The sequence below is a fragment of the Acipenser ruthenus genome, chromosome 4 (assembly GCF_902713425.1).
Source record: "Acipenser ruthenus chromosome 4, fAciRut3.2 maternal haplotype, whole genome shotgun sequence".
In the NCBI taxonomy this organism is placed as follows: Eukaryota; Metazoa; Chordata; class Actinopteri; order Acipenseriformes; family Acipenseridae; genus Acipenser; species Acipenser ruthenus.
This window is the reverse complement of record NC_081192.1, coordinates 103,567,661-103,580,231: the sequence shown is the minus strand read 5'-3', so window position 1 is coordinate 103,580,231 and position 12,571 is coordinate 103,567,661. Positions and strand designations below refer to the sequence as shown.

At 38.8% G+C, this 12,571-nt stretch overlaps 1 protein-coding gene across 2 annotated transcripts in view; it reads right to left on the bottom strand.

Annotated features, from left to right (window-relative positions):
* LOC117400308 (receptor-type tyrosine-protein phosphatase N2-like) overlaps positions 1–12,571 on the bottom strand; it is a 277,116-nt gene that overhangs the window by 237,400 nt on the left and 27,145 nt on the right. For both annotated transcript variants that reach the window (XM_034000071.3, XM_059023311.1), the window contains exon 2: positions 3,619–3,669. In XM_034000071.3, coding sequence (XP_033855962.1) covers positions 3,619–3,669 — 51 coding nt within the window. The remainder of the gene's footprint in view (positions 1–3,618; positions 3,670–12,571) is intronic.

The window sequence follows — 12,571 nt, the reverse complement described above, 5'->3', positions numbered from 1 at the left end:
CGGTGAACCGTGGATTCCCTTGCCGACCTAAGCCCTCACTACCTGTGCGGCTCTCAGCCAATTGTGTGCCACCCCCTAGGAACCCCCGGTCACGGTCGGCAGTGACATAGCCTGGATTCGAACCTGCAATCCCCAGGCTATAGGGCGCATCCTGCACTCCACGCGGAGCGCCTTTCCTGGATGCGTCACTCGGGAGCCCCTTATAGCTGCATTTCTATTAAGTCGAGTTACAGGAACACAAATCACAGCATCTCCATTTAGTTAAAAAGCCTCTCACTGACAATTATTGAAATAGTCATTGTATTGTTGTTTTATTTCTGTTTAGATTTGACCAAATGTATAAGAGGATCAAAATAAATTGCTCAGATGAAACTAATAGAAGTCTGCGTTCATGTTAATATTTATGTAAACGAGGATTGATTTGTATGATTTATTTAATTATTTATTTGTTTATTTAGCAGATGCCTTTATCCAAGGCGACTTACAGAGACTAGGGTGTGTGAACTATGCATCAGCTGCAGAGTCACTTACAATTACGTCTCACCTGAAAGACGGAGCACAAGGAGGTTAAGTGACTTGCTCAGGGTCACACAATGAGTCAGTGGCTAAGGTGGGATTTGAACTGGGGACCTCCTGGTTACAAGCCCTTTTCTTTAACCACTGGACCACAAAGCCTCCTCATATTTATTTATTTATTTTACTAATATGCTGTAATACGTATACAGGTATAAATAAAAAAATAAATACATAAATACATTAATTAAAATGTAACGCGTGTTTAGCTAAATCATAATACATGTATTTTAAATTCAGTTTGCCTTAGGCCTATATTACTTTTTAAGACAATATTTAAGAAGTTCTTAAGAAGAAATTTAGGGCGATCGTAAGAGAAATTGAAGAATTGAACTTAAGAACATTTAACTATTTTCTTACAAACTTTCTTAAGTTTTGTCTTAAAAAGACTTTCAAGAATACGGCCCCTGGCTAGCTGCTCCTCCGTGGGCTCTGCCATGATTGATTAGCATTGTGTGATACACGATACTCTTTAGCATATCATTTGTATATCATTATTATTTTATTATTATTTTAGTATTTGTAATTGAATTGAGTTCGGCACGCCTCTAGAGCATCCGTCTGAAACTGGCCTTACACACACACACAAAAATTACAATTAAACCATTAAATTAAAAACAGTCAATTACAAAATGAAATAAAACAGAAATTAAAAAAAGAGATACAAAATGTGGTTTCAATTGTAAAATTAGAAAAACTAAGATAAAAAGCCAGTTTGTAAAAATAGAACAATACAAAAGGAATTATAAAAGCATTCATTACATTGGAATAAAAAAGACAAAACAATAAAATGCAGTTTTAAATTCTAAAATAGGAAAACAAAGCTTTTTTGTAAAAATAGGTTTTCAATCTGGATTTAAAAACAGTAAGTCCCAGCTTCCCTGACAGAAGAAGGCAGAGTATTCTACAATGTAGGAGCTTTACAAGAAAAGGCTGTTTCTCCCACATTATTGTGAAGTAAACTCACATCCTGAATAAGCCTGTTTATTAGGACTGTCCACAGCTGAAAATGTATGGAACATTTTCCAAGGTGCAGTGCAGCCACAGCGCCTACAACACAGGAGGTTGCCTGCCCTGTGTAGGATTAGCAGCGACCGCCTCTAGGCAGAGTTCAGCTTCTCATCAGGAGCCTGAGGAGAGGGCAGGATGTTATGGACAGACACACTGGGAGTGATATTGACTCACTGTGTGAGGATTGTTGGATGTGATATAAAAAAACATTTCACTGACATGAAATATTACATTTGGAAAGTGTCCAGATCCACGCCGTTATGTTTTTCTGAAGTACTGCATAAAAAAAGAAGCCTTTACACAAAAACAATCTTCCAGTTCCTAAAACCAATAACCATCGGCTATTAAAAATACTATTTCTAGAGTGCTGTACTTTCAAAACAGCATCTCAGCAAAACATCAACATCTATTATAATGCCAAGCCTACAATTGGGCTTTTAAGACATTTTCTATGAACAAGAAAACAAAAAGAACAATTCTGCACATGTGTTCTAATTATAAGAACGGCAGCAAATTGCTCAAAGCATCTCAAGGACGAAATGAATTTCATCCGATTTTCAAACCGAGCTTCACAAGAGATGCGGGAAGGGCAGAAAGAAAGGCAATTCATAGGGAGGAAATGAGTAACCAGATGAATTAGTCAGGGGAGACCAGCAAACAATCACGCAGGAACGGAAGTGGAGACCAGCAAATAACCATGCAGGAAGGGAAGGTTTTATTAAGTACAGTGCAGGATTTCAGTCACATTGTCTAATTTGACAGGTTAACCTCTTGAGTAGCTCACTGATCATTCTGCCATGATTAACCCTCATCTATTTTATTACAGTTCATGTAAGGCTATGCCAATCTACTCTCATCATTCTAACTTGGAGAGTCTGTTAAAATGAATAGAGAGCAATTGATACTTTCGGTCACGTTTTTTTAATTACATGTTTTGAATTTTAAAGCAGTTTGAGTGAACTCTATTGACTTCAAGAAGTCAAAACTATATGCATTATAAAATAGATACATAGATAGGAAACTTAATGTGGTACAATTATGCACGCAGTGACTAATGGGGATTGTGACAGCCCTGCCATTGTAAATAGTGTTATTTGTGAATGTAAGTTTGGCAGGAATGGGGTTAAATCCATTCCTGCCAACAATCATGGGTGGGATGTGGCCCTGTGTTTGGTGGAGAAGCACGTGGAAACCTTTAGTAAAAAAAAAGCCAGTGCCCAGCCTGAAAATGCCTATTATTTTGTGTAAGTCTTGTGTTTTGTTAGAACCTTTTATTGTGGCCCTTGTGCCTTTGTTTCTTTGTTTTGCTTTATTGTTTGCTTGTAAATAAACGTGCACCAGAGCACTTTCACTGCAGTTCCCTGTCTCTGAGTCTCCCTTCCTGACTGTAACATATTGGGCCAGAGCACTTTCACTGCAGTTCCCTGTCTCTGAGTCTCCCTTCCTGACTGTAACATATTGGGCCAGAGCACTTTCACTGCAGTTCCCTGTCTCTGAGTCTCCCTTCCTGACTGTAACATATTGGGCCAGAGCACTTTCACTGCAGTTCACTGTCTCTGAGTCTCCCTTCCTGAGTGTAACATATTGGGCCAGAGCACTTTCACTGGAGTTCACTGTCTCTGAGTCTCCCTTCCTGACTGTAACATATTGGGCCAGAGCACTTTCACTGCAGTTCACTGTCTCTGAGTCTCCCTTCCTCACAGTAACATCTTGGGCCACAGTGCTATCCTGCTACAGGGATATATTACTAGAACAAATAAGAATCGGTATTTCTGTTTCTTTCATCCAAGGGGTTAGGTAAGCATGATCCTCTAACTTCCATGAGCAATTTAACCGAGAAACGCTGATCTCTGGTGCAAGGCCAGGTAGACAGAGAGAATGTAAAAGTCTGCATCATTATGCTAATACAGTTAAGTGTAAAAATGTTGGCAACATTACAAGAAGACAATTAAAATAATGCCTTTTTAATTACTACAAAAAGTGACGTTCCAATTGTATAATAATACCAAATTCACAAAATGTGACCTTACTTACCATTTACACAGATCTCATAGGGTGTGCACAGCTCATCCTCAAACAAGCAACCTGCAAACAAAGGAAATGAGATCTATGGTCAGAACAGGTGAACACAGGGAGACCCATACTCAACCTATGTGGATAGAGAACACACGGTGGTGATTTATTGTTTAATCACTGTGACAGATGAACTGATATAGTAGGAAATATTTCTATATCTCAATAGCCGTGGAGCAGATTTGTTTGGACAGGCAGCGTTCTAGGGAAGGTCCTGACAATGCTTTCCTGCGCAGGTTTGAGATACCCCTGTTTTTCATATGAGGCTGGGACATTGTTCATCATCTTTTCATAGCAATGACTGCTGATGAGATGGAGCATAAGGGTATGTTTACGGCAAACTCAATTTCCTTGTTATCCTTAAGTTATTTTTTTCCATTATATTTCGCTGTCCCTATGGTGACTGTACAGAATCGCTCCACCAGGCAAACAACCTTCACATGCATTCTCTCTGTACTGTACTTCACATGCATTCTCTCAGTACTGTACTTCACATGCATTCTCTCAGTACTGTACTTCACATGCATTCTCTCAGTATTGTACTTTACATGCATTCTCTCAGTACTGTACTTTACATGCATTCTCTCAGTACTGTACTTCACATGCATTCTCTCAGTACTGTACTTCACATGCATTCTCTCAGTACTGTACTTCACATGCATTCTCTCAGTACTGTACTTTACATGCATTCTCTCAGTACTGTACTTTACATGCATTCTCTCAGTACTGTACTTCACATGCATTCTCTCTGTACTGTACTTCACATGCATTCTCTCAGTACTGTACTTCACATGCATTCTCTCAGTACTGTACTTCACATGCATTCTCTCAGTACTGTACTTCACATGCATTCTCTCAGTACTGTACTTCACATGCATTCTCTCAGTATTGTACTTTACATGCATTCTCTCAGTACTGTACTTTACATGCATTCTCTCAGTACTGTACTTCACATGCATTCTCTCAGTACTGTACTTCACATGCATTCTCTCAGTACTGTACTTTACATGCATTCTCTCAGTATTGTACTTTACATGCATTCTCTCAGTACTGTACTTCACATGCATTCTCTCAGTACTGTACTTCACATGCATTCTCTCAGTACTGTACTTCACATGCATTCTCTCAGTACTGTACTTCTCATGCATTATCTCAGTACTGTACTTCACAGTATGTGCCCTGCCTTTCACTCTTTCAGTGTCTTAATTACACTTTGATATTTGTCATCATGGCCCGGTAGGTGAATAATCTTGATTTTTAAGCCCATACAAGGGATGTGCGCAGTGAAGTATTTGTGTACATACTGTAGCACCAAACCTCCTTTAGGAGCAGTCTGAAAATCACACAGGGAATTACGAGCCACTCTTTTAAGCGGCATGCATAGGATGATGTGTTAATTTAATCAAATAAATATAGACTCAATTCTTCTGCCATTGCTTGCATGAACTCACAACATTTCCCTAATGCTAAAAGGATAATTGAGCATGATCCCAAGTGAGTGGAGCTACCAAGCACTGAGTAGGAATGTGACCATATCCAATAACAACTCATTGAGTTGAGCAATATAATGGAACCTGCCTCTTTTGGTATCGAAGACTATATATTGTGTTAAGGACTCTTACCCAGTAATTATTTACAATGGTGCCAATGAGTGGGAAAGCACTGTATGGGGTGAACCCCATACTAACAGCAACGTGTCTTAGTAAAATGAAATCAAAGATAATCTGTTATTTCAAAAATAGGGATTTGTTAAAACCCAAAGGCTTTATGATGATACCAGTCCCATTCAGTCGTTATCTCCTTCCTGGTACTGTCGGATATGTGTAGTGATGACATCACTGCTATATATGTGTAGTGATAACATCACTGCTATATATGTGTAGTGATAACATCACTGCTATATAGGTTAGGATGTCAAGCAGTGCAATATAAACCAAGCGCTTACTGTGCTTTATGGCCAAATTCAATTTAAATCTTTGCAATATGTCTCTCTGAGCGTTTCTCCTGTCATTTTAATACACTCTTTTTTTTTTTTTTAGCATCGTCTGTGCTCTTGTAATAATACCAGGCATTCTCAAGAGGCTGACAAGCTGTTTTGGAATCCTCCAGGGGTATAATACAAATATACAAAGGTGTGCCTTCATCTTGCAAGCGACCTGTAATTCAGGACGCAAATCAAACAGCCAGCCAACCATTAAATGAACGCTTGTGACAAGCTGGCTCTAGTGGTTACGTCAGACCAGAAAGGAGTACACAGACAGACGGTAGTGATCAAACTGAATCGCGGCAGCGCTCAGTGTTTTAATAAACAAATAAATAAAAGGTTGAACAAAACAGAACACGGCACTTTAAGCCAAAATAAACAGACGAACAAAACGATAAAATAGTAAACAGACAGACAAACAAACACGGTGAGTCAAAGAAACTTAACTTTTCTTTCCTGTACTTTTCTCCTTCCTCACTCCCGTTCTCCACACACCGAACACACAACCCCGAGTGAGTGAAACATGCATCTATATATACAATTGTGCTGGGATTCAATTACCAATTAATTATTCACTTGAATCCCAGCACGTGAACTAAATCTGTGCAACCCCGTGCTCAAATATTATTAAATACTTTAAATGCACGTGAAGTGAAGTGCAATCCCCGTGCCTAAATACAATGATACATTTTAAATACTCGTGCTCATTACCCACATTATATCCCGTGTACCAACTACAATACACCAACATTAACACACGCAACATACAACATAAAACACAAAAATACACACAGGGGCGGGGCACATTGCCACAACGCTTTAGTTACATAACTGCTAATTTCTAGACCTGCAATAACATAGCATTGCCTCTTTGCCTCTGGTTTAATGGAACTCTTCCAGACCCTTATCTGATTAGTGTGTTCCTAATATACAGCAGGCTATATGAAATGATTTCATCAATATACAGGAGGCTATGTGAAATGATGTCATGTGTGCCTTGTGCATGCATACAAAGGAGAATCGCTTCATACCAAGGATTGTTTTATATATATATATACAGTTTATATATATATATATATATATATATATATATATATATATATATATATATATATATATATATATATATATATATATAATATATATATATATATATATATATATATATACGTATATATAAAGGGACTGGACGATTAATTGCTTTGTGTATAAATGGGCAGTCTCTGACAGTCAATTGAAATTCCTCACTTGGATGTAAACCCGAATTCCCCTGGAACAATGAGTTTAAGCTTTCAGGGAAGTTATTGATATATTTAAGACATTGTTCTTGACTGCTGTTGGTTTCTTTTAAGCTGTATTGGTCAGCTCATATTTGAGACACACGGCTAGTTTCTTAAAGCAAATACTGTAGCTTTGAGAATGTGAACCATACAGTCCGTTTGTCAAAATAACAGTTCCTGTTTCTGAAAGACTCAGCACTTCAGGTTTCACCTCATGTCCTTTTCCTAGGATCAAAAGGGTTTTTATTTTCTTGCCTTTTAAAACTGAGCCCGTGGATTTCAGCTCAGGAGATTAGTAATGCTAAATGACAGACCCATTTTGATTTATATTCAGATACAAAGGCCTCCTTGTACCAATGTATCCTGTGATAAAGGGTCTCTGATGCATCACAGCTACTGTATATAAGCCCTGCTGCAGAGTCACAGTAAGTAGGTGCAAGCACAAGAGCCCTGTCTTGAAACTAACTGGCCAGGGGGAAATTCAGCAAAGCGGTGGCTCAGGCAAGGAAGTCACTTTTAAGATACCTTAAAATCATAAACATCAGGCAGATTATGCACCCTCATTACCAGAACATTCATCGGTCAAATGGCTAGTATCTCATTCGTCATTTGATAAACAACTTGTCCAATGATCAGCTAGAATGGGCTTTATCTCTTACCTCAATCCATTTGTCTCGTTGTGTGTCAGAGTTCGCCTCCTCCTCCCCAGCTCTACCTGTTTTCCCACTTCGTCTAACAGAGGAGGGCAGCTATCCTGCCCCTCTGCCCATGGCTTCCCTACAGTCAGCCTCTCCACTATCAGCAAACTAAATTATGGGCAGGGGTACCTCAAAGGGCAAGGCCAAAGACCAAGGATGTAATGAAAATATGCATAATGCAGTATTTGTTGTGTAAGCCTTAATAAATATTGTTCTGTATCGTATGAGTTTTCCTGGGCTGTCTATTGAGTCAGCTCTTTCCAGGAGAGCCACCACCTCGGCTGTATGCCAACTTGCCAGCACTCGCATTTGTTATATTTATTTTTTTCATCCTGCACTCAAGTAATGAATCCTTGGATTATGTACCTTCAAGCTACAAAACAAATTCTAATTAACATCTTACAGTAAAGATAAAGCAAGGAGTACTGCTGACGTCAACTGCTAAATAATTAAACGGCTCACTTTTATAATATTTGTCAGAGCTAAGCTGTTAAAATTACAGATATGCAAATCCCTTTGACCCACGAGGCAGACCTGATGGTATCAATGTATCAGTCTGGTTTTTTTTATCAAAGCTCTGGTGATACACAAAGGACAGGCTAAAAGGAAGCTTCTGTTTCTGGCTTCACAAAAAGATAAATGGATAGATTATCTAAATGTTGGCTCCAGTTGGGATTGTCCCACTTTTCAGCCCCATTTTGTCCCAGTCGGAAACAGTACAATTGTTAAATCATCCTGGTTTTGCTATTGTATTCACATTTACTTTTAAAGTACAAAACTGTATTAGTGTGCTCAGCAAGTTAACAGCAGAGTAATGTATTAGGTTGTGTTAGCGCCATTCAAAAGTAAAATAAACCATATGGATTATTTGTTTAATAACTCTGATTATGTGAATATCACATGTAATGGTAATAGCCAATCTCATTTTTCTTGTACATTCTTGTCTTTTTGTACATAACATGTATAATGAGAACATTTTAAACTATATAAGAGGCATCTGATTTTCTACAAAATACATTAAATGAAATATCTGAAATATTAAAATATTTACATTGAAGGTACAGCTATTTCCTTCAGTAGATGTTAAGTGCTAATATGAGACACCATGTGCAACCCCTGAGGTACAATAGTGCCGCACCCCGGTCTTTCTCGTTCATTTTACATCATGGAAATATTAAGCTTTCTATGCCAGTCATTGTAATACAACTCGCCAGATACATAAGGGAAAAAATGAAAAAACACTGCAAACAGAGGAAGAAACATTAGCTTAGGTATGATTCATGGGCTCACTGACTGCTGATGAAGCTGCATTAGCTGCAAATATAATAGCACACATTGAGACAGAATGCCTTTTGATTTGACATGAAACATATAAATACAGAGCTTTATAAAATAGAAACTCATTTTTAAAGGCAACATAAAGTAAATTTCAAGTAGCCTAAGTGATCCAGTCCAGGATACAACAAAAGCTTTTTTTTTTTCAAAATGTCTTCATACTAAAAAAAAACATGTATTTGGCTGTGTTAGACATTATTGCTTAAACAGAGCAATTTCCCCAGTCACTCTGTTATTGGATTTGAATGAATGCTCCTGTACAGTAAATAGATTCCAAAATGAGAAATAGGTATTCACTGGCTGTATAAATATATAAATATGATTGCACTGGGGTAATAAAGAATACTGACCCTGTTTGAAATGAAGGGACAGATAATTATTATTATTATTATTATTATTATTTATTTCTTAGCAAACGCCCTTATCCAGGGCGACTTACAATTGTTACAAGATATCACCTTATACAGATATCACATTATTTTACATACAATTACCCATTTATACAGTTGGGTTTTTACTGGAGCAATCTAGGTAAAGTACCTTGCTCAAGGGTACAACAGCAGTGTCCCCCACTGGGGATTGAACCCACAACCCTCCGGTCAAGAGTCCAGAGCCCTAACCACTACTCCACACTGCTGCCCCAGTATAATCATGATAAACAAAACCATGAATCACTGTCATCTGTAGATGTGGTGTCTCCTCAAGTCAATAACAGGAGGTTAGATATTCTCTATTGCTTTAGGTGATTTACTGAGTCGTTCTTGGGTCAGGGCCACCAAAGGACATCGAACTATATTAGTTCATGAATTATTCTTGACTTAATCTCATCCACAGTGTGGACCCTTATTAGCCACACTGCAGTGGATGTGCAGTGAATGCAATGATTGCTGTGAGGCCGCACTTGGTACTTCTTGAAAAGCTTTAGCTTCCCCCTCTCAAACCCTGATGTGATTCTGAAGTGAAGGACACCAGAGATACAGCTTTGCATTACTTAGTCATCAGGGACTACCGCTATCTTTAGACTGTCTAAATGAGGCTGTGTTTCGTAGAGAGAGATGCGCTGTTTGTGCCACTATTCCTACTCACCCATCATGACCTTTTCGCAATAGATTATTTTGTCAGGTGAAACCCAACTAATGAACCATCCCCTAATCCACCATAATTAAGGCTCTATTTTTCTCAGTTATCACGGATTTCACGCCTTCTGTGAAATGTATCCATTGCCATGTAATATGTAGTTCCTCGTAAAAATTCCTGTTTCTGAAAGAACAGTGTAAATAACACATTTTATAGTACTTAAAAATAAATACAGCCTTATTGATGCACCACCTGTTAAACTGCATTCATGAACCTGGCAGCCAGTATAGTTGGTCTCCGGTAAATAATTAAACACCCTGCATAGAGCTGCACAATTTCTTTAAAATGTCTTCAACCAAAAAGACACCAGCTGCATCAAAGATCTGAAATATTTCTGCTAAAGGTCGCTCTGTCCAGTACAATAACAGGACATTTCACGTGTCTGGCCTTAGTTTTACATGTATTTATGTTTTGATTTTGTTTGATGATTCACTGATGGTGGACATAAAAAATGAAATATTCTACAATTTAGTATTTACCGTTTTTCAGGTAAGCATTAAAATATTTAGTAACATATGTTATATAATAGCTTTAGAGAAAATTATCAATTTAGAATGTGACAACACAATTTTTTCCTGCTTATATAAATATTATGTTTAATCATGAAATATTTTGAAATATCTGTCCGCAAAATGAAATAGCCACAGATATTTCCTGGTTTATAGTACTCTAATTCTGAGAATTTGCAAACTTCAACACAAACTGAGCTGCCCATGCTCAGCCCTTTAGCCCATGCAAGGCCATCGTGGCTTGTTCCTGGCAGTGAAGAAAGAACCCTCCCCAGGTCACCATGTGCTTTCTGTGTGTCAGCAGCACCTGCTGTTTCAGGGACAGGCTCTGTAGGAAAGTACACACTAACCTCAGGGCCGGGCTTACCAACTGTATATCAGTAGAACAAATACAAGCATCTGCACCAGGCCAGCAGGAGGAAAAAAGAAAAGATGACAGCAAACAGAATCCACTGATGGCATCTCGCCAAAGATACAGTAGCAGACAGTCCACAACCTCAGTTAATAATGTCAGCTTTAACTCAACAAGAACGTACTGTAATTCAATTTCATTTGTTTTTATTGTGATTAAAGTAAACATTTTTGTGTAATATTGCATATTCTATAGCATGTAAACTTGTGTGTTTTTTTCCTCATCCTTTTTCCAAGGGATAACTGCTGCTTGGCCACCAATAACAGGTCAGTAAAGCAATAAACAGACAGGCCTGTTTGTTCAGGATTATTTACTTCAATTTATTATTCGGCATAATGTGGATTAAAAGGTAATTTGGCACCACCATTATGTGTTTACAAGCTATGAAATATAAGGTACTGTAGTATGATGTTGTTTTCACAGAAAATAATAAGCAATGTATTTGCTGTAGCATCACTGGGATGTGCTCTGCTTTAACTGCAGGGTTCCAGTAGCGTCACTGGGATGTGCTCTGCTTTAACTGCAAGGTTCCAGTAGCATCACTGGGATGTGCTCTGCTTTAACTGCAGGGTTCCAGTAGCGTCACTGGGATGTGCTCTGCTTTAACTGCAGGGTTCCAGTAGCGTCACTGGGATGTGCTCTGCTTTAACTGCAGGGTTCCAGTAGCGTCACTGGGATGTGCTCTGATTTAACTGCAGGGTTCCAGTAGCGTCACTGGGATGTGCTCTGATTTAACTGCAGGGTTCCAGTAGCATCACTGGGATGTGCTCTGCTTTAACTGCAGGGTTCCAGTAGCATCACTGGGATGTGCTCTGATTTAACTGCAGGGTTATGCAATGTACTGTATTGCCACTTACTCCAGTAAGCCTGTGGTATTTTTTTCAGTAAGGATGCATGGAGAATGCTGCAGGAGTATAAAATGACTTTCATTTAAACACATAACTGGCACAGTGGATCCCAGCCATTCCTTTCACCTCTGGGACCTTTTGTTCTCATTCTGCGGTGTAGGAGGAAAAAAAAACGACTAACAGCTCAATGTGAAATGTGTCCCGACTGTCAATAATTAGGGTTTTTTTTCCCACAGTCTTTAAAAAGCCCTGCGAGCCTACAAGATTAAGGGCCTGATTCACCAATGTCAGCTCTCTGTCGTTTCTTCATGTTCCTCTGAATTCACACACAACGTTCAGTCTTACATGCTGTGCAAAATCACCATGACCATAGAAGGTTAGGTCAGATGCTTGTGGCTCACAAGATACCTCTTTTCAACTGTACAACCAAGCCGCGCCGGGGCTTAGGAGGAGCCTGCTTGTGATTCCACTGCTGAGCCCGAGCCATGCAGCTGACGTCACACGCAATGAACACGTCGAGTCGCATGTACATGATGAGGTATGAAGAGTTGAGAATGGACGATCCAGAAGTTATGTTTTTCTTTGTTTTCGTTCTTCATATATTACTGAATATCACTGAGATGCAACAATGGCTGATTATACAAAGAGAATGCTTCTTGCCGCACGCCATGTTGTTCACCTTCCTCGAGTGTACTGACTGACACAACGTAA